A 26,289-nucleotide genomic window follows, 5' to 3' on the forward strand; every position below is an offset into this window, starting at 1 on the left:
TTGCTTTCTAAACCTGTAGCCAAACTTAAGTACCCTAACTTGCACTACAGGACACGTACTATTGATAAACAAAAAACCAATCAGCTTTAGCAACTATGTCTCCTAAAGATGCTCCTCTTTTTCAGAAGGGAGATTGTTATGTGGAACAATTAAGAGGGGCATGGTCAATTCACAGTTCATGAGTCAATTCAGTGACACATCATATTGAAATGTATTATGCACATAAGGCATTTATTTTAATCTTGTTTTTTTTTATTTGTCTCATCCTTTGTTAGGATTGGCCTTGCATGCTGGATTCTTATCTTTTTATTGCTTCGTGCTTTTTAATGTTTATACAAGCTCTTCTGAAAAACAAGAATGTGGCTGAGGTGCCTCTGAAGGACTGGAGATGCCAAGGTTTGAGTGGGCTTTTTGAATTGACTCACTCTGCATGTCCTGACTGAGCTGGGTTATGACTTGTAAATATCACTGGAAACAGCCTACTTTTTATCATCATTTGTCTGGCAGAATCATTGTTGTAAAAAAAGCAGTTTTTTTAAAAAGTTATTTTTATAGGTATCATTATTGCTGTTTTAAATATGATGAGTATCTATGATGATGGTGAAAATTATAGCTGTCCTTACTCCCCAAATTGATCTACTTAATATTAAGAAGAACAAAATTCTGCTGCAGTGTTTTTCTTTGCATATTTTAATGTTTTGGCAGATTCTATCAGCCACAGACTTCTATCAGCCGTCTGAAATAACTGCTTGCTGATCATTAGAGTGATTACAACCCATGAGCTTATAGATACTCTGGAACCTGTCAAGAAAAAATGCTGCAATAAGGTGTTTTTCCAGAAAATCAATCTGAAAGAGCAACTGCTTTTTGCCCTCTCCCATTTTGTTAATGGTTGAGATGATAGTGGTTTAGTAATAATGTTCTTGGTATTTATTACTTGGTAATTATTACTCTTTGCTCTTTTTAGGTGATGCTTTCAGTGGGCCTTTATTTTTCTTTTTTATTTTCTCCCCATTAATGGTGCTTCTGTCACAATACGTCTTAGTCAATCACAGATCTCCAGAATAACAGAACTTAAGTTTACATGTATGTGTCTATGTTTTTCCTGGGTTCCAGAGAAATGTGACTGTTCTGTGTATCCTAGAAAGGGAGTTGTGAGACCTCATTTTATATTGCATGTTGCACAGTAAGAATTAGCGCGCTGAGCTCTTTCCGTGCCTCAGGAGGAGCGCAAAGCAGCTGTAGTGGGACTAAGGGTCTAGACAGCTGATTTCATTGAGGGCGGAGGATCATCAGAACAACAGAGAAAATGTTTGATAGCTTGTCAATTCATGACCCTAAGGTCCAAGAGACTTCCATTCCCCCAGACAAATGCTGATCCCCATTAATACGAATGGTTGAACTTCATTTGACATCAGTCAGTCCTGTGTCTGAGTGCAAGTACGTTATTCCCTGTGCCACTAATGCAAGTCATATACCCCAGCCAAGCAGACATGGGAAGCAGAGTTTCCAGTAGTCGTTGTTGCTTTTGCAGTACTGTGTGGAGATGGTCAGTAGGCTTATTCCTCTGTAACTGTGTTCCATGCTTGAGTATCTTCAAAGCATTTGTTGCATTTTATAAAGTTCATCTTTTCTTTTGTGCTTGTTTATTTAGAACTGATATACTGTGTCAGGTAGCCCATTTGGCTGGGTAGGAAGAAGCATCTCATGTTTAAGGTCATGGCGTTGATAACTATTAATTTATATACTCTGATTCTACTCCTTATTCACTTCAAGTTCTCCTAGGATGGCTACTGAGTACATTTAGCATCAGCTTCCTCAGCTGTGACACTGGAATAGTAGAAATACTTTTCCTTTGCAAAGACCCAATGATGTATGTACTGCTTGCTGTGTATTTTAAATTGAACACATGGAAGATATTTTGTAAGTTTTAAACCCAAAAATCTTACTAGTATTTTATTCCCCTCCAGGCACAGGAATTTGAGTTTTGTGTTGCAGATTAAAAAAAAATATATATATAAAACCCCCAAGAATTAATTTGTGCAACAGGTTATTATGTAACTACTCATCACAGAGGTGGTTACTGTTTAGTTTGCTGAAGGACCCTAGGACCACAGTTCCTTTTGAACAGCCGATATCTAGTTTTTCTCATGATATTTTCCTAGTAGTTCTGTTTTGCTGGTTCCTTGTGAATAAACTGCCCTTCACAGGGTCTGTCCATGTAGGGCTTTTGTATAACGCTTGCTCATTTAGTTAGTTGTTATATTTGTAAGCTCCAGCTGCAGCCATCACTCTCTAAATCTGTCATTGAAGGATTTTGTTTTAAATTCTGCCTGGCTTTGTTTTCAGATGTCTCTGAATTCCTCTCTGTGTTGAGTCACAGCTGTGAAAAGAGAAATCTACCTCTTTAATTCGAGGGGTCAATGGCATAAAAGCACTAAAGCCTGGTGGGGAATAGCTTAAAGAAGATAGTTAATCATGATGATCCCATGGGGTTTCATAAACTTACATAGGGTTCATCTGACATGAAGAGTCCTGGCTATCTTCAAGCCCTGGTTTCTTTGGGGGGTGCATGTTTTACCAGGGATTGGGATCCTCTATAGAACAAGCACCTGTGGTGGATGTTTGCCACCTGCTCAGCTGTGGCTATGGAAACACAACTTAATCCTTCTCCACCACATCCCTTCTCGAGCTAAGCCGGTGTGGAGGCCAAATCCTTTCTAGTTGTTTCTTTCCCCACAACCTTGAGAAGCATTTAATGCAGTAACTACAATGGCTTCCACTTGATCCAACTGGGAGATAATAGACTGGCAGGAAAGAATTGCTAATTTGGGCAGAAAAGAGAGGTCAGGCTGGAACATACAGCTGATATGTTGTTTTCTGGGTAAGCAGAACTCTGTGTGGCTTGGTTTGGGTGTCAGCTGTCCATCCAGCAGTATTTCTCACATAGCTTCCTCTTCTAGGTCCAATAGGGGAATCCTGAAAGAAATCCCCTTCTAGTCTCATCAGTGCAGACAAAAGCATTATTTCGAATACAGTGCCAATAATTTTGACACTTGGTTCTGTGTTTAGTTCTCACAGGATGGGCAAACCAGGATGGTGTGGGTGAACATTATGTAGCAGCCTTGAGATATTGGATTAAGTCCTGTATCTAATGCAGCATCTGTACCTGTTCTGTGTGTACTTCCCTTGTCCTGAGCACACTTGGTATTCTTGGTACAGGCATTTATGATCGGCTTGTGAATCAGCTGTTGAATTACCACAGCTTTTGGTCAGTTTTATAAAAGAAAAACATTCCTGATTTCAGTCAGATTTCAGTAGTAAAGGACTTGATTTGTGAGCAGATCAGGTGGGTGTTGCCCTCATCGGATGAGTCCTTGGAAAGACAGGGGTGATCACTGGAGATTAGGAAAAGCCATTTGATGGCTGCCAGACCCTTAAGTTGGTCAGTGGAAAGGTGTTGGAGTTGCTGAAGAGCTTCAGTGTGTGATCCAGTTCAGCTATTCCTCTATTCATTAGATGTTAAAAAAACTAATAGAAAAATTTAGGTTGGAAGGGATATCAGGAAGTCATGTGGTCCCATCTGCAGCTCAAAGGAGGGATAACTTCAACTTTGGATCAGATTGCTCAGAGCTATACCCAGTAGAGTTTCAGATGTCTGCAAATATGGAGAATCCAAGCTTCTCTGAGCCCCTGTTCCAGCATTGACCATCTTTGTAGGGCATGAAGCCTCAGGACTCCCTCAAGATCGAGACTGCCTCATTGTCTTAGGAGGCAAGTGTTTACTAGGGAAAAGGAAAGTAGAGGTGGTGTTTTACATCCTACCTTTTTTGTGTTAATCTTCTGGTTATGGCAACTCCCCAGCAACTAACTGGTTAATCATCTAAAAAGCTTTGCTATTTTTCAGTGAAGTATTGATTCATCTGTGCACTCTGTGTCCTCACTTTGTCCTCACGAGACGAAGGAAAGTTATTGTGGTTTTAAACCAAAGTGGAAATAGTTCTGCATTGAATGGAGGTGGTGATGCCTGAATTCTTGTTTTCTTTTTCAGTACGGCTATTTCAGATTCCAGGAACTGTCATGCTAGCACCCTTCACAAAGCAGCTTAAAAATAGACCAGCAAAACAACTCTCTTGCACCAAATACAAATTGATTTCTGCTGCAACACAAGCAGAAAGTTCTCTTATGGTCTGATAGCAGCATGTTTTAACCCTTGAAAATGGTAAAGTTGGTGCTCAGTTACCACAGGACCATTAAAGCTTTGATAACCTGCCATCTGGACTCACACTGGCCGCACTTTACTCCTGATGCAGCTCTGTGAAGTTCTTGTTTATGGAAAATGAAACTGTGACTGCTTGTAATTTTCTGCAGTTTGCACCAGGGCTTAAATCAAGAGTAAAACACTGGAAGAAGTGGTATGTGAGTCACAGATCTCACCACAGAAATCACAGCCAGCAGTCTGTAGTCCCTGGTGAGAAGGGTGGCTGGGTGACTAAGGCATTGCCTGGACATGGAGGGGATGTGGGTAGTGGTCCTAACTACCGGTGTGACCTTACATGAGTGATGTCATCTCCTATGGTAACATTAAAAACAAATCACTTAACTCATAATGACAAGGATAGAGGATAGACAATAGAGGCATTAAAGGTTTTAAAGTGCTCAGCGTAAGCTTACAAATGGGATGTGTTATAGTCGCGATTCCCTGTCACACATCCTCCAAATGCAAATGAAATACAGCATTTAAAAAAACTAGGAAGAAAGCAAATGCATTCAGCCTAACAACATAACTGGGTTAATGTGCCAACACAGATCACTGCACAGCAGTGTACATGTTCATATGTATATCTTCTTACATATTGCCTGCACAAAATGTTGATCCAAAATTAGTTGGACAATGGATAAATAAATCCCCCTTCTCCAACAGAGTTTAAGTCTATAGTCATGAATTATTAAATCAAAATTTGTTGGAAGTGTAAATTAAAATCAGGCATGTCTACCCCCATACTGTAGTATATCTAGTAAAGCCCTGCCAAATATGCCCTGCAGAATTCACTGACAGTGCATCAAATAATGAGCCCATACATCGATGAAAAGAATGCTATGAAAATATGCCAATGCATATAGCAAAAACATATTTGATCAGAGCCCAGCCACCATATGAAGTGCACGTTTTTTAACCATCACTAAACTGTATTAGCCTGAATTCTTCTGAAAACTATCAGATCAGACTTCTACACAGCTGACAATGAACTAAGTAATACTGGCAGTGAATGAAACATCCTATTAGGATTAGTGCAATAGAAATAATTCCAAAAAATTGTTAATTATATTAAGATGACAAGTACAACATGCAGTTGCCTGTCTTTAATATTTGTAACATTCTAGTTTTCTCTGAGTCCCGTAGGCAGCTTTTAGATAACAGCTGGAAAATCTGTGAGTACCTACAAGCATTTTTAAAAAAAATCTGAATCTAGTTGGTAATACATTTCCATTTACATCTGATACATCTAGCTACAAATTTTAGCACAATAAAGTATTTCTTGAGAACTTAAATTACCATTATATATATATTTGTAAATATAAATCCTCGTTTCTTTTTTTTTTCTTTTAATTTTGGGGAAGGTTTGTTTTGGTTTTTTTCTGATTTTTTTTTTTTGGTTGGTTGGTTGGTTTGTTTGTAGGATCTGCTGTGTTATGATTGTATGGACGGGTTGGGTAGCTGAAAGCAGAACCAAGCTATTTCTGTCTGTACACAGAGTTGGCTGGCTGGTAGTGTCTCTGATGCATGTATAGCTGTAATGTGTAATGTATTGTTGTATACGATGCAATGAATGGAGTCAAACAACAGTAGGAACTGCCTTAGCTCTGGATTGTTTGGATCAAGGACAGAAGATCTTGTTCCAAGAAGATTCTTGGTCCAAGAAGATGCAAGACCTAGTTAGATCTATAAATATATCCATGCAGACAGCTCACTGGCTATATGCTTTGAATATGTACTACCATTTACCTTGCTGCTGTATTGTGCCTAGAAGGAAGCCTGGACTTGATTCATGACAAATTTCAGCAGTGCCACACTATCTCCCTATCAAGCTGGGTTTTTCACAACCATGAAAAACACATGGCAGAGCAAGTCTTGGTTCACCTAATCTGTAAATCTGTTCACAGTCGTCTGTAAAATACCCCATTGACACCAGTTACTGGTGGCCCCAGAAATACCAGCCAGTCCAGACCTCTGGTAATAGAACTGCTAGAGGACTCATACTCCACCCCTGAAGATAGTGGAAGGTCTCCTATGAAAGGAGGTACAGAGAACAGTTTTTCCATAGCAAAAAACTGGCAAGAATCCCTGGAGGTGAAAAAGAAACTGTAATCTTTCCTTTGAGTTGGCCATTGTAGGTATGTATGTGTTTTTTCCAGCAAAAGAATGGTAGTTGCAGGGTCAGTGGTTTAGCTGGCCTGACAGTGCTGCCTGGGGTTAATGCAGGCTTTAGCAGGACAAATACAATCTGTTAGTGTTTAAATGTTCAGGCAGGTCTCCTCAAAATGAGCATTTCTTTTCTCTGACAGCTGTCATGACACTTTTCTGGCTTTTCAGTATTTTCTCAAGAGCAGGCCAAGGCTGTTCCACAGGCAAAGCCTCCTGCAAGCATTCTCTCCCTGTCTACTTTATTCAGAGCTAAGCCAAGCCACCCCAAGTGCTGCAGGTGGTGACAGACATTTCAGAGGAAAATTCTCTGGCTCTCTTCAAAAACCTTCAGATGTCACGGTCCTTGGCACGAAGCAGTTTTCATCTAGTCTACCTTTTCATTAATGTCTTTAGGAATTTCCATCCTACTGCCTTTTTCTTTTCTTGGATACCAAAGTTACACAAGCTGCCTTAGAATCACTTTTCATAGCTTGAGAAGCTTTTTTGGTCTGCTGGGGAAACATGTTGTACTTAAAATAATGTAACACTGAGGTTTGGCTTAGGGTTCCTTTTGATTCTTATGTGTTGCTAAATCGTGCCATACACTGCTTTCTGCTTTGGCTTGTGGGGTTTCTTTTTGCTTTTGGTTTTTTGCTTGTTTGTTTCATTTGGTTTGGTTCTTTTTAATGATCAGGCATGTAGGGTGTTCTCATGTCAGTCTAAATAAAGAGCCTATGGAAAGTTATGATTACAGATGTAGTATCTGAAGTCACAGTTACTTCCACCAAAAGAATGAAGGAAAAAAACCCACCATCTGAGATGCGTATGCATCTACCTTTAGAGTAAAAAAGCATATAGATATTTATATGTGGAAGATACCAGTTGCACATCTGACTGGTGGGACCTTTTATTCATCTCCCTATCTCTTCTTTGCAATATCATTATCAGATGACAAGTTGCTTTCCATCCCATCCTTTTTCTTGGACAATAGACATTGTGCTTGGGGAACAGCCTATAGAATGTAAAACTGCAGGTCTGATTTTTTTTTTTTTTTTTTTTTTAGGAGACACAACATACAAAGAACCAGGGTTAGAGAGTAGCCCTTGTTTTATCTTCAGTCTTGGATTTATGCATGTCCAAAAGATACAATGCCACAGATAAAACTGCTCAGAATCACTCTTTCTAGTGATATATAACATGCCTGTGTGCCCGGCTATCTATTTGTCACTTTCTGAAAGGATTATTTCTATGTCTATGTGAAATCTTTGGGTGTAATCCTGACCCCACTGCCACTGACCTGAAAAATATCCTGCTATCTTTTGAGGATAAAGCGCTCATTTCCTATGTGTATAATTTTAGGTCCCTGATAGTAAATTTCATGGTCAGATAAGCTCTTCACAGCAGTGTGACACTGACCACTCCATAAAGGTTACCCATTCTTACCAGTGTTTATCTCAAAATGTACTGCCTGCCTTTTATAAATGCTTCCATCAGTAGACTAGCTTCAGAAAGATGCAAACAACTATAAAAAATAAACCAAATAAGTGAGTGAGTTCATTCTTCATCTCTCATGTTTCACTTTCTTAGTCACCATTTTTATTTAAGCTTGAGTTTATTTTTATGAACAAAAAATCCAGTGTAATCCTCAAACATATTTTCTATCCATTGGAGAGCTTTATTTATTATCAGATGGTCCTCTGTAATAAAAACAGGGTGTTTTTTTGCTGACCCTTTGTTCCCTCTGTTGCATCCTCCTTGCCACTCAGTCCCTTCATTTTTCTTTGCTCTATTTGGTTCTTCTCAAGTGGGAGCAGAGCAGAGGTTTTTCTCGTTTTCTAAATACCGGGTTGAATGGATAGAGTATTAATGCTGCGAGTAGCTCAGTAAAGGTAAAACCTGTAAAGCTTTGTAAAACTCATTGTATGCTAGGTTATACTTCATATGAGTCTTTACTATTCACCTGGGTATTTATCAATAGCAAAGCCTGCTTTAGGGCAAAACGTTATCTTAAACCAGATATACTAAACCCAATGATTTGAGCAAAGCAAAGCAAAACAAAACAAAACAAAAAATCACCTTCTGTAGGCTCACACAATTTTTCTGATTGTGGCATTGTCTTTTTATTCAGTAATTCCTGCTGTCATTGGGAAGTGATGTAATACTGATCTGGGTTTTTTGTAAAAAGAAGTATTTTTCTGAATCCTGGAAGCGAACATTTGCTGCACTATAAACAGCACAAAAGCTGATTAATAAATGGCAGAATAGTGGTGAATAATAGTGTTTACCAGTTCTTGGATGGAGTTAGCTTTAAACTAAGATTTCACAATGAAGAGAAAAGCCTCTTCTGCCAAATTATGTATCAACAGACTGTCTATCTAAGGGGTACAAGAACATAGTTTCATTGTACCCTGGATGAATGTCATCTTTGTTATTTAAGAAGTAAATTAAGAATGTTAAGTAAGTCTGGAGATGTAAATTTATTTTTAGTCTATTTTATTTTATAAGCTATTAATCTGACTCACGTCTGCTTTTAGTTTTCCCCCTTACTAACACAGAATATTCAACATCCAGTTCAAGGTTATTGTACAGCTTTGAACCACACACTAGATAACCATAGTAATTTTTCTTTTTGAATATGTATGATAAATTATAGGTTAGACATCTACAGGTAAATGCATATCTGTATATTTGTAGTTAAAGTAACGTGCCTCAAATTTGTATGCATATATATATATATATAAAGTAAATACATGTATCATATGAGTAAAGAGATAATGTACCTTTCAATAAATTCTAATTGTAGGTGTAGTTCTTTTTATTTCTTTTTGCAGCTAATTAGTTTTAAATCTTTTAAACCAATATGTTTGTCTAACAGGCCACTCATGCTATGTGGTTGATGTTGCAAGGGGCATCTTTTGGTCTCTTCTCTAGATTTTCAGTACTTGCAATTTGTAACATTGTTATTTTATTCAGTACAACTGAGCCGTACCGTTTGGGTAGTCACTTTTCCTGTATTTGCTGCAGGCTGTTTCCATTGTCGTCTTTATCGGAGTACAAAATTCCAAATTTTAAAATGGTTTCAGAAAACTAGTGCTGGAGACAGGCTTGAAATTATCCTCCAATTCTGTGTAGGTTTTTGTTATGGGATTAAACAGAGAGTTACATGAACTACTGTTAAAAATGTGTGCGCTTTAAGATGGGTCACAGTCCTTCCAGCTCCTGGACTTCATGACGCCAGGAGAAGTGGGAAACCTACACAGTATTTGTGAATGTGAGATTTTGCATTTAGATAGGTTTGAGCTGAGTGATCTGAAAAGACTCCCATAAGCACAGAGCTCCCTACTGTCTGTGTGTCTGAGAAGGCTGAAGAGCCCTGTTTATTGCAACAAAAGGCCTGGAATAAATTATGTTTAGTAAATTGGCTCCAGGTTTTCTTGTTTCAGACAGTAGCTTCGTAGCAATCTGTTTTATAGGCTCCACTAAATCGGACTGGTTGAGGGAGGTGACAACTCATTTCAAGGACGTGGCATCGCGCATGTGCCAGTTACTTCCAGCTGCCTCTCTGGCAAGATGGCAGGACACCAGCAGATTGACATCTTGTCTTTTGGCAGTTTTAAGCTACAGCCTGCTACAAATTTAGGAGCCCCAAGGGGAGGTCCTAGGAGGATGGAGCCAGGCTCCTCAGCCTGTCTTCAGCATCGCGCCCCCCACCCCCATATGGGGCAAAGAAAAGCTCCTTTATTCCACTGGAATTACCCCTATTTCAGCGAGGTGGATGCATAGCTTCCTTCTCCAGTTGGTCTCGGAGGTGATAATTAACACAGTGCAGATATTTCCTTGCTGAAGCCAAGGTGGGAAGGCTGCTTTAGTCTTGGCATTTTTCTTTTCAAACTCTTTTTCCTCATTTATTTTGGGTCTGCTCGTAATGAGGGAGTTGCAGAGTGTGTTGGTGCTTAGCAGAAGTATTGAAAAACTAACGGAAACAACACTTTTTCCTCTTCTCACAACATTCTTCTTACTTTTGAGGGGAGAAAAGGACAGGGGAATTACATTTTCTTTTAGGTTTTATATTTTATTTCTGTTCCTGGGTCCAGTTACTTCTGAGCAGCGTGACTATGGCTCTTTTCAGCACAGGACACTGATTGACATTGCATATGTTACAAAAAGGAAGGATATTTCCTGAAGATTAATGGCCAGTTAGTTGGTCTGAAGTTCATTAACCTGAGTTAGTCATTAGACTGCTGGAAGGACTCTTTGCGGAAGTTGGAATTATGTTAGAAGATCATCATAAAATAAAAATATATTTGACAATCTGGCTAGATTGCAATGAAACTAGGGCAAGACAGGGTTGGCTTGAGCTCACAGAGAAACTGCCTCCAATGTAAACTAACTGCCTTGTGTCAGAAATTAAAGCACACGGTTTTTCACAGACATTATTCAAGCAGAAGAGGAAAGAAGTTTTGGGGAGGGGGGGGATGGTGGCGCGGGGACAAAGGAAAGTTCCTATTACCAAAAGAATCTCATCTGAAAACATCAGGTTGTGAGATGTGGCCGAAGGTCCAAGTTTGTTTCTGGTCCTCTCAAACAAGCAAATGACATGTGTTCAGACATCATTTTTTTCCTATAAGTGGCAGATTTAGTCCTGATTCTTCACTGTACTTTGCCTGGAGAAAAAGAGCCCCAAATCTTCTGGTGAGATCCCTATTGGCTAAGGTCCAGACCCTCAAGCCATGTCTTCACAGCTATTTGCAGTTAGATGGCTCTTAATCGCTTCTTTTTGAAGTGTGGTTTGTCTTCATCATCCCACTGAAGATGAACTGGTGTCTCTTGTCTTAATATAGTCCTCCCCCTCCTCCCTCCCTCCAAAATTAAACTTCTTTAAGGTGATATAACCCTATGATAGCCTAGTCAACAACAGTGCCTCATAGTCTGACCACAAATACATGTACTGGCATGGAAGAAGTAAGGGCCTTTTCTAGGATCCTATATACTAATAAAGAGAAGGGAAAGGAGAACCAAAGGCATTTTATGTTTGTTTTCTTTTCTTTCCATGCCATCTCACGAATACGTAGTGGCACTTGGGCAGAAGTCATGCAGTCAGACACTGAATGTGTGGGTTGAGGAAGGGACTGAGAAGAAAGAAGCTCAATGTTCTGCAGTAGGAACGATGCTTTGGGCATTTTGCAAATCGTTTGCCTCCCTCTCTTTCCCCATCATGCGCTTCGCGCAGGATCCCTTGTCTTTTGCTATTGACGGAATGTCTGGAAGCTTGGAAAGCCCCAGCTTCCTCTGAGAGAGGTTTCCTCTGGTAGAAAGAACTGAGGGGGTCCTCTTTCCAGTCTCTTCATGCCGGGAAGGATGTACTGCCAGCATCATGAGGTGCTAAATTGATTCTGGACACCTCTGTAGCTGACAGAGGTGCTTTGGCACTGGCGCTGCAGGCAGCTTGAGTGCCAGACTGGTGGCGAGGCTGATGGGCTGCGAGCTGTGCTGCATCTCTCAGGGGCTTACCTGGAGCCTTTCCCATGATGTCCATGCAAGCACTGGCCGATACGGACACTAGGATTACACTTTTAATTGGGCAGTTTTGGTACCTTTCAGAAAAGAATTTTCATGGCAAGTCATGAGCCATTAATCTCTCCACTAAACATAACATTTCCTTACTCCTTGATTTACAGCTTTACTCAAAGACCGACATTGGTCATTTCACCAACTATCTCCCTTGACCTCTGGTGTCATGCACTTGTAGGGGGAAGGATCTGGTCTCACAAATATTTTCATACTCTTCTCTGTGATTTATTAACCATCAAAATTTTGCCTTCAGAACTCAGGATTCCATTTCAAATAATTTCCTATGCAAAAGTGGAGTTATTGGGCAAAAGGTATCCCTTAGAACTGGGTACAACCAGGACACCAGGACTGCTGTTGCTGCTTTCTGTTCAGCTACTGTGGTGCCTGTGTGACTTTGAGGAATTAAGTTCACTGCAGTTTTATGATTCTGTTTTTGCATGGGGAAAATAAGGACAGTGATAATTACTTTCATTTGTAAAACACTTTTAGATTTATGGAATATGAATGACTGTTACTAAGTGAAAAGTGTTGCAAAGCTGGCTTAGTTGCACACTGTGCTAACACAGTCCCATATCAGCCTATTGACCTCAGCATGAACCACTCATTAAAGTTTATAGGACATTTTGGTGGGTGAACTGAGGCAGTTATTCTGCTGGAAATATCATACTGAAAGCACATTTAAATCCATCAGCTGCATTGACTTTTTTTCTCTATTAAAACTAAACACAACTGCTTGCTCTATCCAATTTTCGGAGTTTATTTATGAAAGTTTATGATGGGTATGTACTCAATGTTAACTCAGCTTGTATGCCCATGGTATCTGAGATATTATAGTTTATTCTAGTCATAGTGTAAACATACAATAGCTCTTGTACTGAGATAAAGAGAGAGCTATACAATATTGAGAAGTCTAATGGAGCAGTATGAACCGACAAGTTGCATCGTAATTTTTGAATGGCAAATGTGTTTTTTATGGATACTGCATTAATTTAATTTTGCTTAAACTTTGGCTGTGCTGTACATTCGTGCTTGAAAACCTGACGTATTTTTGCAACCTCAGAGTGTGTAAGTTTAGTAGTAAAGAAACAGATTTACAACATTTTGATTTTTACTAGAGGAAAACATACTTTTGTAACAAGTGTCTTAAATGAACTACTCTTTAAAGACAGGCTTGGCTTGCTTTCAGATTTATTGTTTATATAATAATGCAAAAAAAATCTACTGATGTCTTGCTTTTCTTCCAGATTAAATTTGGATTGTTTGAAAAGTGGGGAGATACTTCACCGTAGTGCAAAAGAAGATACAGAAAGAAGAGACCAGAATGAGAGCTTCCCAAGTACCACATGCCTGCAGCCTGCTATCTTTAGCGATGCTGTTCCTTCCGGTCACTGGAATGTCAAAACAAAATATCCCAAGACTTAAGCTTTCCTATAAAGGTAAACTTCTCTGTAGTTTTTCTGATTCTGTGACTTTTGTTTTGATGTGATATTGCCAGCAGTTCATTTGTATTAGTAACTAGGAAAGCGAAATGCTGTCCCTACAGTTCCCAGAAACACGTGATAGAAACCTTGAAGATAAATGAACTCTGCCTAGGGACAGTATTAAATTATCTTTTTTTGGGTGGAGTGGAACATGCTTCTCAAATATAACTGGGTTTTTAAACTATTGTTTCAGTTTGCTCCAAGAGGATATTAATATACTATACATAAATTAAGGGGGAGTCATTGCCTAAACATAGGTTTCTAGTGCTACTTGAAACACCGTGAAGCCTGTTGGAGACATTTCCATGTGGCTGGTGAGGATGATGTGGGATGTTGAGGACACCCACACCTTTCTAGAGCATCAAGGAAAGTCGAGAGACTTGCCCCGAGTGCGTCAGATGGCACTGACATTTTCTTTTTTAATTACTTTTTTTCTCTATCACTAAGTTGGTATGTGAAACTCTTGAAATGTTGTTTTCTTTCTTCTTACCTCTTTGGATCATGAAAGTGGGCTGTTCTGAGGAATTTCTTAACCTTGTGTGTACTTCTTGTTGAGAATGGTAAAGGCTGAGAGGTTTAAACACAGACACATTTATGTATTGATGGAGAAATTTTGATAGAAGGCAGATTTCTTGCAGCTTTGAACATACAACACGCTTCCACAGTTTTTACATAGTGCAGAGATACACCGCTGATATTGTCTTCTTTAGTTAAAGCTCTCCAGTTAGCTATTTTTCTGTTATGTCAGCACCCTGCCCTCGTGGGAGCGAATTCTGCTCGCAGTGTTTCAAACTTAAGTCTTCCTATACACTGCAGGATTGCACTCAGGGTGGTGCGATGGGACGGGAGGCTTTAAAGCCTTCATCAGCAGTTATGATACGTTTATCATGAGTTTAACACACACAGGAATTTATTGAGTAAGCACAACGACACACTATTTATTTACAATCTTCCCTTCTGCTAGATTCGCATGCCACTGTGTATGCTGTTCCGCCATGTATATATACATACGTTTGTGCGAGGAAGACAGAGGAAGAGAGATCAAGGGATCTTGACAACATTTTTATAAATTCAGGAAACATTTGCACTCACTGAAGCCAATGAATACAGAAACTGAAAGACCTGACATGAGTTATGAAAGCTAGCAATAAAACCCTCCTAACACAGAGCCAGACTTTTCACAGCTAGGTCTTTTGAGATAATTCCCAATAGCAGCATATACCATATGGTGATGGCATTTATTACAGATTTGACACTCACGATTAGTGAATTCCTCTTAACTTCAAAAGCAGATAGCCTTTGGCAAAATCCTGATGGATGCGTTTGGCAGGTAAGGAGGGGGAGAGAGAAAAATTATTGAGGTCAACACAGGAAAAAAAGAAGTCGCTGAAATCTTAGTTTAAAATAGTGGCAGAGACCTGCTGGGAGTGGTTGGGAAAAAGCCTGAGCTCGTTTAAAAGGACAATGAACGGATGATTGATATCTAGGCCCTGACCCAAACTTTTATTAGCAACTTTATAAACCTTTCAGTTTGGCTTCAGGGATACGGTTTCCTATCCAAACTTATCCACCTATATCCCTGTAGGGGGAAAAAATCAACAACAGATACAAAATGGCACATAAATCTTAATTTGGAGAGCTTGATGGAACTGAAAAGCCAAAGGAAAAGAGAATTATCAGACTTCATTGCACCTTCTCTTGCCTTTTTTTTTGGGGGGTAGGTGGGTGGGTGAGGGTGTGCAGTATTTTTCTTTTTTAACAGGGAACAAGAAAAAAGTTACTGCTTGGTTTTCACACCTTTACATTGTAAATGGCGCAAGTAGTCCTTGTCATTATGAAGTCATATTTTTGTTGTTGATAACAACAGCATGGCAGATGTCCTGACTATTTGATACAGTTGTCAGAATTAAGATTACCTTCTCTTCCCAACCTCAAGTATTCCAGCCAAAATAATTCCAAGGTTTCTGAGAAAAAGATGCAGGAGAAATTAACTGTCTTGCCAGTTCTCATAAAACTGTTACAGTCATGTCATTGACAACTCCTGGCATCTCCATTCTTGGGAATTAAGAATTGAAATATCATGAGGATGATCATACGGGGCTCTTTTCCTTCTTTATGGAAAACTGACCAAAATTGGCCACATCAGGCAGCCCTGAAAACCTGGTCACACGTGTGTGTTCATTTGGCTGCTAAAGACGCTGTCTTTGAAGGGAAGGTTTCATCCTCTTCCAAGTGCAATGTGTTTATGGGATGGCATAGCTCCATCTTCCCAGAAGAGCTGAGCATTTGCTTGGGCAAGAGAGCTGGAAGCAAGGAGGACTTTCCCCTGCCGTTACTTCATCGCCCAGCTGCAACACCATTGCCCAGTGCAACTCAGCTGAGGGCTTCAAAACTGCTTCTTCCCATGCCCTGACAGTAAGGACAAGAAAGGGAATATCAAGAGGCGAATGCTGAGAACAGAGAAGCATAGGGGACAAGAAGAGAGAAAGAGGAAGAGGGAATGGTATTAAAGGAACACAGAGAAGGAGGAAACAGAGAGAGAAGAAAGAAATCAGGGGTGGATAGAGGAAGAGGGAGAAGGAGCAGGGTGGGGAAGCTAGAAGATGTGTCTATAACCATAAGAGTGCTTCAATAAACCATAGTGCATCACAGGTCCTCTGTGTTTCGACAGCAATTAAAATTTTAGAGCTTGTATGCATGGATTTTATAGGTTTTCATTTTCTGTGAGGTAGCTTATGGGGTGGAAATCTGTGCTGGAAATGTTAAGATACAGCTATTTCAGTGAATGATGTGCATATCAACATGATGTCATATGATGGACTTCCATTACTTTTTGCCCCTGTTCTAAAAATATGTTCAAAAAAATCACACACACATAAAACCACAATTGCACACAAGTGAATTGAAATATATTTTTTTAATATAAAGTCATGTATACTCCACCTGTGTTGATATAATACACTATGACGTTTAATTACATACCTCATCCTATATTCCCATATTTTCCCTGATTTATTAATTGAATAATTCTTAACATTTTGTCTTCTTCACTTAGACTTTAGCTTTTAGATATTGGTGCATGTCATTCATATGCCAGAAACTGTCACTGCTCTCATGTGTTTCTAGGGTGCTGCCACTACATAGACCTGAATTAGTCTATATCTCTAGGATACTTCTGCAAGTTTATGAGGTGTTTTTATTATTATGTTATAGGTTTAATATTAGGAAAAGGTAAACAAACTGTCTTCTAGTAGAAGATTACCATCTTTAGAAAACTAGGGCCTGAATTTTGAGTAATACTCCCTATTTTAATAGTCTTTGTACATCACTACATTCAGTCTCGGAGCAACAGTGTGTATTTATTCATTTTTGTGTGGCTGGAGATACCCAGTGACCATCATCCAAACTGCAGAACTTCTCAAGCAGGGAAGTGACATTCATCTTCCCCAAGCAGCACATCCTCATTGTCTGCTACCTCATTTAGCATCCTCACTCAAACCTCTGCAGCAAATGCAGAAGGTTTTTGTCTACCAGTCTCATCCTATGATGTCACTTATGAGGCAGCAGCAGTTCTGTTACTGAAGAATGGAAGGGCCTGTGTCATAATCCATACACACGAGTGTGTATAATTCATACAGGGTAGACAGTCTTCTATCTTTTGGGTAGTAGTCTTTGCCAATTTATTGACAGGTATCTTTATACAGTTTTTTTGGTAAGCATTTCTAGGTTTTGCATTATAGGCAGATGCAGAGAATAACCAGACCAGAAGGTCGATTGCCATCTAGGGAAAAAAAACCCCAAAACCAAAATAAATTTCAACCTTTTTCAATTTGTGGCTATCCTAAAATTTTCCATTAGAAATACAAACTCCTAAATGAAAATATAAGCCTATTGATTTCCTTTACTTTGTTGCTTTCCATGGAAATCTTGGTAGTCTGTGCACTCAAAAGAATACATTTATATTACAAAAGTGTGTACCCTGCTTTCTTGGCTGCGGGTATATGTCCCAGCCCAGATCTGGACATTGTCACTTGTGACATATCCATGTTGACATCCACAGACACGTATCATTCCCATGCAGGGATGCAGCCATGCCCCAAAAGCATCGCTCTGGCTGTGACCAGTGCTGATTCGGTCAGAGGACCAGGTTCCTGCATTGTGATACAGCACACAGGAAAAGGCAAGACTGAAGGCAGCCTTTGGCTTTTAAAACAGGATTTACTTAACACTGTTAAAAACAGCTATGGCAGCCACCTAAATCTAATAAACAAGAACATTATTCTCAGCTGATTTTTTTCTTCTTCATATTGAATGAATTAAGATGCAGCCTCACTCCCACTAAAGTCACGGCAAGAGTTTTGCCACTGAAGTAAATTGAAGTAGGATCATGTTTCCACTCCTCGCTTTTTTCATCTTAAGTAAGTAAACTAAAGACAAGCAATTCTGTCTCCTCTGTTGAAGGGTGACAATGCTAAATCATCAGCTTCACATGGAAATTAGCCACGTTTGTGCATTGTTTAGCTTCATGCAGCGTTTTCCATAAATGATTTCCTTCACTCTAAGTGATCCATTCTTACAACATGGTAAAAAAACGAACAGAGGATAACATTTTGGTGTCAGGAATTCTTTTGAAAACTTGACTGGATTAGTACATTTCCTTAGTGCCCTAAACATTATCCTTTGAACATGCTACTTTGCAACCTCAAGCATCCTTCTTTCTAAATACTTTCTGCTTTAAACCTCTTTCATTTTGTAACTGAAGAGATGCTTAACTGTTGCATCAGAGCAGTTAGTTTGTTCTGTTTCAGTAAAGCTGTCTTATTTCCATGTCATGCATTGTTTAATGGTGCATGTAAAATATAGTTACAATTGCATAGCTCCATGAGTCTCATTTAAACTGTCCGTGACATTGTGGTCATCCCAGTACCACATTGGGGGTGTTGCACAACTATGAATGGTTGGAATATGGTAAATTGGTGATGGATGAAAAAGCCTAGAAATGAGCTTGCAGCTCAGCAGCTGTGCTTGCTCTGCAGGAAGAAGAAGAAAGATCAGTAAAAGCATGCTTTTGTGGTAATATCAGCAGCTGTAATTCTGAATGTCCATGAAGATCAAGGAAGATGTGCTGAGTGAGGAAGCACGGCTTTTCTTGAACACCTTGTCTCATTTGATGTGGGTTTTTTTTCTGATCTGCGATTTCTCAGAAAAATCTCTCTCAGGTTCCTCTGTAGAGTAACATAAAAGGTTTATGTGAGAGTTAAGGTCCTAGTTTCAGGTGATTTTCTAGTTATAAAATAGATTTTTGCCTGTTTTGTCTCAAAAGTGCTTTCTGCAGGCAGTGCACATTGAGACTTAAAATGTACCCTGGGTTGAAGATGGATGAGCATTGCTGTCCATGTGAGGAAAGACTCTTGTATATGCTGTAGACTAAGTATAAACTTGAAGGCATTTATTACATTTTAGTAACATGAAAACCAGCAACTTTCTTACAAACATTATTTTCCTTTTTTAAACTAGTGAACTTGGAGGTCAGATCCAACTATATGTTGCATTTTCTGTCATATAATTACCATATATATAATGTCCTGGAGAGCAGCCTCCAGTCAGTGACATAAGCAGTTTACATAGCAGTTGAACTAAGAATAACCTTAGAGAACTGACCTGTATCAACCTCTTAACAGTGTAAACAGCCTGTAGCTCACAACAGTTTTCTTTTTTTGAGATCACAAAAGGGCCTCAATTGGAGATAGAAAGGATTGTGTTCACAAAACACCAAACTATTCTGCTGAATGTTCACCTGATTAAATCCCAGAAGATGAGAAAGGAAAAATAAAAATGTAAGGCTTTGGGAAGAATGATTGGTCCCTTGTGAAAAGGAGAATGAGACAACACGGAAAACTGTCTCCTTAGGAGAAGAATGTGGGAAAGATACATGATCAGTAGCATCAGCTTCGAAGAGGGTACTTTCAAAAATATTTCTCAAATTGCACTTTTACTAAATACATTTGCAAAGCAAACCCAATTCGAAGTAGTTTCAAAGATCCCAACCTCATTCTCTGTCTATGCACTAATTTGAGGGCACGATCCTCTTGACGTCAGCGTGTGCCTAGCAGTGGACATCTGTGGTTGCGGCGCAGGTCCTTGAGTCACATCCTATTTCCCTTTCCTCCCTCCCCATTTCTGCTGTTCCATTTATAGATGAGTTCCTCAGAGAAGGGCCGAGGGGTGCAGGGGAGGTCTGTTCTGTAGTCAAAGTCCTTTGGAGATAAATACACAGAGACAGCAGAAAGAGACAGAGACAAAATTTTATTTATCATGCCAGAGGACTATGAGGGAAATCAGAGGGGTTGGCTAGCTGTGGTTGATAGGGGTGTTTAGACAAGGGAGGGGGAGTGACAAAGGTACCTTTTTTCCCACTAATTTGGGAAAACAGGTGCTCTCCTTTGTGATCCAAACTCTGCCTGTCCCAGAGAAGTAAACCGTTCTGTACCTTAGAGTTTGATGGCTGAGGTTACTGAAGACACTGAAATTATATATTCAGTTTATCTGACAGCTTTGGGATAACTTTAAAACTGCATCACCCATGCACCCTGGATTTCTTTGAAAAGTATTTCTCACTAGATATGTATCACAACAGCACCCTATATGACACCCACTGGTGCCCCCCAATGGATAAATAAATATAAATATCAATAATAAAAAATATCACCCCCCAATATTAAGTAATACCTTATGCCTATATACTAATAATTGACAGGAGGTAGTATGGTGGTGCACATAAGATGGTAATACGGTGTGTGCAGATGCACATCTCTGATATTCTTTGCCCTGTAACTTTTAGTTAGTACGGTCCTATTGCCTAAGTCTACAAGGCAGATACTGGGTCCACCTGCACAGCTGCACATGGGACTGAATCTGATGGAAGTTGCTAGGCACAACTCCTACACAACTAACATCAAAGGGAATCACTACAAACATTTGATGACCTCTTGTTTCAATGGCTTCATAAGAAAACTCCTGTCAATAGCAGAAAGTGTAACTGATAATGGGATTTCACTTTACCATAGGAGAATATTATGCTAGTCCAAGCTATTATAACATCAGTTGGGTTTATTTTCATTACTGGAAGGGGTCCTTTGCTATTGCCAGTGCAAAACTATTTTGAAAACCTACGTTCACATTAGCTAATCGAGTTACTTTGCTACGCTTGCTTGCTTTTTAATCAAGTGAAATATATCCAGAAAATTGGAAAAAGAATAAAAGGAGAAAAATCTTTGAAGTTTTGTGAAAACAATCATTATCTGCATTCAACTCACAGCTTCTTAAAAAAATCTGTCCTGTGCAGCTACCCCAGATGATGACTGACTTAACCGGTGCTTTCCTATAGCAATTGCATCTTCATACTGCACTTCTGTAGCAATTTAGAGCAGGGCTATTAGTTTTGCCTTGTGAACTCAACCAGCAGTCACGATTGAAGAAACACCTACAATATTAATGCCACTGTCATTATATAGGTTCTCCTTCCTCACTCAGAGCATGGGAAAGAAAGATTATCTGGCCCATGCCAGAAAGGGAACCCCCCTGTGGGGACAGGAACAAGCAGTTATGTGTGGGGAAAGCAAGCAGGAACCTCCTAAAGCAGGTTTGCTGCCAGCAGCGGAAATATCTGTTCCACTGGCAGGTAAATCTGCTTGTAGAGGTCCCGGCCCGTTGCCTCCTTTCCTGTGCAGGCACTCCTCCTGCTGCAGCCCCTTCAGCCCTGCCAAATGCTGCCTTTGCGCCCTGGGCAGCAAGTCAGACTGGGGAGCTGGTTATTGTTTCCCAGAACAGGTTTCACCTCCTTTACTGTACCTGCTCTGCCTCCCCAACCATCTGGGCCTGTCTTGGTTGAGTCAAGAAACCAGAAGAGCTTCTCAAGGCCAGTTACGAGGAGATTTCCTTGCCCTCAGAGAAACTGTGGGAAGGTCTGTTGAAGGATAATCAGGACTTAAGAGATATTACAGGCTCTCAGACAGTGGTTTCATGGCTGCTGAGCCAACATAATGTGCTGCTTCTGGAAGGAGGACATCTCCCTTGCTGCTCCCTTCCCCCCAAACACACATATGTACTTCTTTCCTCCATCAGCTGCTCCCAGATGCACTGACTGGGCCTTTCTCTTGCACCAGCTCCAGCTCTCATCAGCCCCTTTGGCAAGGACATATGCTGTTAGTAGTTAGGACTTTGTGTCTGAATTTTATTTAGCTTTACAGCCTGACCATACAGCTTGTGTGGGCTCTGGTCCAATGCTTGGAGTCGGAGAGACGAATGGCCCCCATGGCTTCTTGCTATACACTCAGGGCTAGAACCTCAACTGATAAAATTATTGCAGGTTCCAGTGGCTAAACCGAGGGTCTGGCTCTGGGACTTGGTGCAAGTGCAAGTAGGGTGTGTGTCTGTGTGTCTGTAGAGCATGAAGAAGGAGGGGAAGGCTGGCATGTACAGCTAGTGAATGCTTCCATAAAAATCTGTGTTGCTCACAGACACTGGTTACAACTGGTATGTAGTACGTAATTACACTAGTATGGAAATCACAGACAGTTTTCAATAATAGCAATGATAGTCAACAAAGCTGGATTTCTTTTAAGCTGTTCTTTTAAGTCTTGAAAACAGAGGTACTAATAAAACAACTGAGCAAGTAAATGTTTGTTTGGCATTAGCTGTCCTTTGCACTGACAACTCACCTTCTTCAGGAATAGCTCGTACTGCTCTGTATCTCTCCTAAGCCTATTAGTATCAATATTAATCTGTTTTCCAGGCCCATGCCATCTGACACTGTTATTAAACAGAATTCTTCATGCCACTGCAGTTCAAGGTCTCTCATCTTTTAGCACAAAAGCCTTGTCTACTTTGTTATGAACAGGACACTCATGAGGAAGCTGGCAAATACATTTGAATCTGGTGAGAAAAATGTTAAAGCACAAGTATTATTAAGATATCTGACCATTTTGAAAGCAGTTTCTTTCATATAGGATGGCTGTAGGCGCAATGGAGCAATTCCTGAAGTCACATGCATAGTCTGAGAAAGCAGGTTTAAATAAAGTGAGTCAGGCTGCCAGAGAGATCTGTCAACAGCCATTGGTAGTGTCAGACCTGCTACTGAGCCCAAATCCAGGTTCCTATAGCCTGTTCTAGCCCGGATTTACTTGAGAAAACTCTGTGTACTTTAAATCCTGGACACTGAAATCCACAGTAAAATTCTCATTTGCTCCAAGTGTGAAACAAAGTCCACTTATCTGACTTCCTAAGGCTGTAATGTCATCGGCAAAGTAAAAGCTGAGTAAGGATTTAAAAATAGGTCATGTTCTGTACAGCTGCTACCAGATAGTACGGGCAGAAGCAATGGCACAGCCTGCTGTTTTATCAGGCCACAGATACGTGGGCTGTGAGATGCAGCAAACAGCTCCTCTGTCTGTCCTCAGGGTGCTGGGTGCATCCCCAGAGAATATCAGGTTCTCAGAAGTTTCTCAGAAGATGTATTCAGCTGAAAATTGCAGGTACAGATGCTTGAAAATACTCCAGCCATTTTTGCATCATTCTGAAGAAAGTCTGAAATGAAGGGTTTGTACTATTTTGAAGGCAAGTGCAAGATAATGACAGTAATTTATTTAGAAAGGAGGGATAGCACTGCATATAATTTTACAAACCATACTTCGACAAAGGAAGAACTGTGTACCTTACAGTGCCAAATACAATCACCATGTTACATTTTTAACACCTGAACGTACTTACAGAGTACAACACACTTTTTCCAGGCAGGAAAGGATGAGTCTACCCCTGCAGAGCAGCGCATGTTCATTCATGCAAGTTACCGCAAGCCTCCAATCCCTGAGATGGGTTTGATGCTGCGCGTCTCTAGGCACAGCCTATCACCAGGGCATTTTGCTTAGGTTGCCTGTTCCTCAGAGTGTGGACTGATCTCCACACTTCATTCCCCGTGGTTATGTCTATCATAACATTCGTGTCTTTCTGATGGCAGGTCATATGGGTATGCACCTTGAGGTAAATGGAACGTTTATGGGATGAGGTAGTAGGCTGGTTAGAGCAGTAAAACTGACTGACAATCAGTGAGTTTAACTCATCTTTTTCAAGCTAGCCAGTTAAAGAGGATTTTGCCATTATTTCCACCTGAAGCCTATCATCACTCTCTTGTTTTCCCTGTAATTGATTGGCTGATAAATTGGGAGGGACAAGAGTTTGGGAAATATTTAACCAGGGCATGATTGAAATTGCTTTCTTTTGAGTTGCTCTAAGATATCTAAAAATTGAAATCCTAACTCAGGAGAGTGGGAATGGTAGAATTTATTTAAAGCTGTTTTTTCCTAGGGTTGGTAAATTTATAGGTTATTTGCTATTACAGCTCTAGTAATGTGGATGTTCAGAATGGCTTTAGGAATAGGTGAGTTTATAAGCCATCTTCCTCAGAACAGGGCAGAGGATTTATCTCAAGTTTTGATGCTCAGGTTGATGGAAGATAATTTTAAAAGGTGGGGTTAGAAGGTGGTCTCTGGTTAAGTTGACAGTTCCTTGTCTATATAGTTGTGAAGAAAACTGGCTTCTGATTTCAATAATGGACTAAAGTTTTGCTTTGCGAGATATAAGGAAGAAGTTTTATGCTCTTAATATCCTCTTGCTATTGGGAGAATACATACTTTGAAGAGAATTTAAATTAAAGCTGAAGTGTAAGAAAGCAGATTTCAGTAAAATGACTCAGATTATTTACTGATTACACAGGCTGAGGGTCTGTGAGAGGTGAAGGGATGGAAGGTAAGTAAGTTTGGCCCTGACAATTGAAAATTATGAAAGAGAGGTGATGGGTCGCTTGTTTGCATGTTCTGCCTCTAATTTAAAGAGGACATTTGGTACTATTTAAGTCTATCATTGTGCCAGGCAGGGATGCCTGACAGGTATGTGTGTTGAGATACCAACAATTGTCTACGTGTTACCAAAGATCATACTTTTGCCAATCATTTATACTGAGTTACAGTTGTACTGCATGTTGTTTAAATATCCACAGTATCACTTTTTTTAAAAAAAAGGTGGTTTAATTTTGCTTTGGAAACAACAGTGAGTTTGCTTACTTTGGCAGTTTTGCAAGAAAGATAAACTACTTAGGAAAAGGGAACCTGTGCAGTCTTAGGTCTTCTTCAGATAAACAAATGTTTCACTCAGATACGTTTTGAGTTGTGCTGTCTAAAGTTAATTATTTGGTTTGGCTCTGTGAAGTTTGTGAATTGGGCTTTTGCATTTTTTCACTGATAACATGTAGTCACAAAGCAGCTTTTAATCATCTCTGCAATAATAACACTTTACAAGTTATTTGTGCAGCTGTTTCGCCAGTCAAATGTATTTGCAGTTAAAACACAACTAAAACATACTTCCATAAACATAAGTGTGCATTTTTTAGTTCATGCTTTAACTGGGTGTGCTTTGGGTGGTAAGCAGCTACCTGTTTTGTTTTACAGTATTACCCTTTTTGAGGATTTAAAAAACACTGAGTCAGACAAAGATGGGACCATAGATTGATTATAACCCCTAGCTCTGAAACAGATGAACTAAATAATCTGCAGTAGTCTCAGTTCTCATCTTGCAGAAGCACTTATTTCAAGTGAGCTTTACTGATATGAAAGAGAATCAGGTCCCACAGCATATTTTTTTTTCTTCTCATTATGGGTGAAGTAGTCATTGTGAAGGTTATCTGAAGATAAAATGATCTGTACTCTCCTGATGAGAGGTGGTGGTGGTTTTTTTTTTTAAAACAAAAGCTTCACAGTTCTGCAGAGAGAGTTGTTGCTCAGTTACCTTTGTCTGCAATGATGGTTTGAGAAGCATAGTGCAATGCATAATAGAACTACTTTATTAACATGATTTTCTGTGTTGTATATGTTGATAGATTTGACATCCATCAGTAAGTAGTTGCAAACAGAGATGTGGGAAATGGGAAGTTGGTTGATGGCTGAGCAGGCCCATAAAAGTCCCTGGAACAAAAAGCGAAGACACCCAGAAAGTTCCTGAAATCCAGCAGTAGACTGTTTCTGAAATTTGGATCAATCTTTAGAAAAAAAGTTGTCACCTTCCTAGGCTGTAACACCCTTCTGGAGAACAATTAAATCCTAAAAAAGGAACAGAAGTACCTAACCCCAAAATATGTGGTAGAGTACAAGGTGGTTTGGGGAACTACTCAGGAAGAGAACCAAGATTTTTACACAATATTGTGACAAGAAGAAATCATGTTTATCTGTTCCCAATAATCCATATCCTTTTGGAAAGGCCCTTCTGTGCCTTGAATTTGAGGTTTTCCTCTGGGCCAAATAAAATTAGTTGTGTAGCAATGAGAGCCACATGGCATGCACAACAAATCATCGTTGTCCATGGTGAGATGCAGCTAAATGGAATATAACTTGCTTCTTGTAATATGTAGTAGAGATTGGTGATAGACTGGACCTATTCTCTTTGCCTTCATACAAATATGTGTGGGGTCAATCTTGAATCTTTTAAACTCAGAATACTCTAGGAATTAAGTAAATTGCTGTATTCATGCTATATTGACAATTCCTTATCTCAAAATCGCAGTTGAGGATTCACACACCACCTGTGTAAATTGTCACGGTTATTTTTCAGCATGTGAGAAAAACTATGTGATGTCTTATTTTTACTGTATATGAAAATTACATAAATATACAGCCTTTAAATTTGGAGTCCTGTCATTAGATGTAGCTGTTTTGAAGCAGGTTGAGGACTTCCCTTTCTGCCAATTTAGGCGTGGCCTGTCATCGGGAAAATGTTTGTAACTGG

General features: G+C 39.7%; 1 protein-coding gene across 5 annotated transcripts in view; it reads left to right on the forward strand.

The window, feature by feature from the left end:
• SEMA3D (semaphorin 3D) overlaps positions 1-26,289 on the forward strand; it is a 144,341-nt gene that overhangs the window by 31,736 nt on the left and 86,316 nt on the right. For all 5 annotated transcript variants that reach the window (XM_037389214.1, XM_037389215.1, XM_037389212.1 and 2 more), the window contains one exon: positions 13,222-13,413. In XM_037389214.1, coding sequence (XP_037245111.1) covers positions 13,299-13,413 — 115 coding nt within the window. In that variant the 5' untranslated portion in view covers positions 13,222-13,298. The remainder of the gene's footprint in view (positions 1-13,221; positions 13,414-26,289) is intronic.

The sequence above is a fragment of the Falco rusticolus genome, chromosome 5 (genome assembly GCF_015220075.1).
Source record: "Falco rusticolus isolate bFalRus1 chromosome 5, bFalRus1.pri, whole genome shotgun sequence".
Classification (NCBI taxonomy): Eukaryota; Metazoa; Chordata; class Aves; order Falconiformes; family Falconidae; genus Falco; species Falco rusticolus.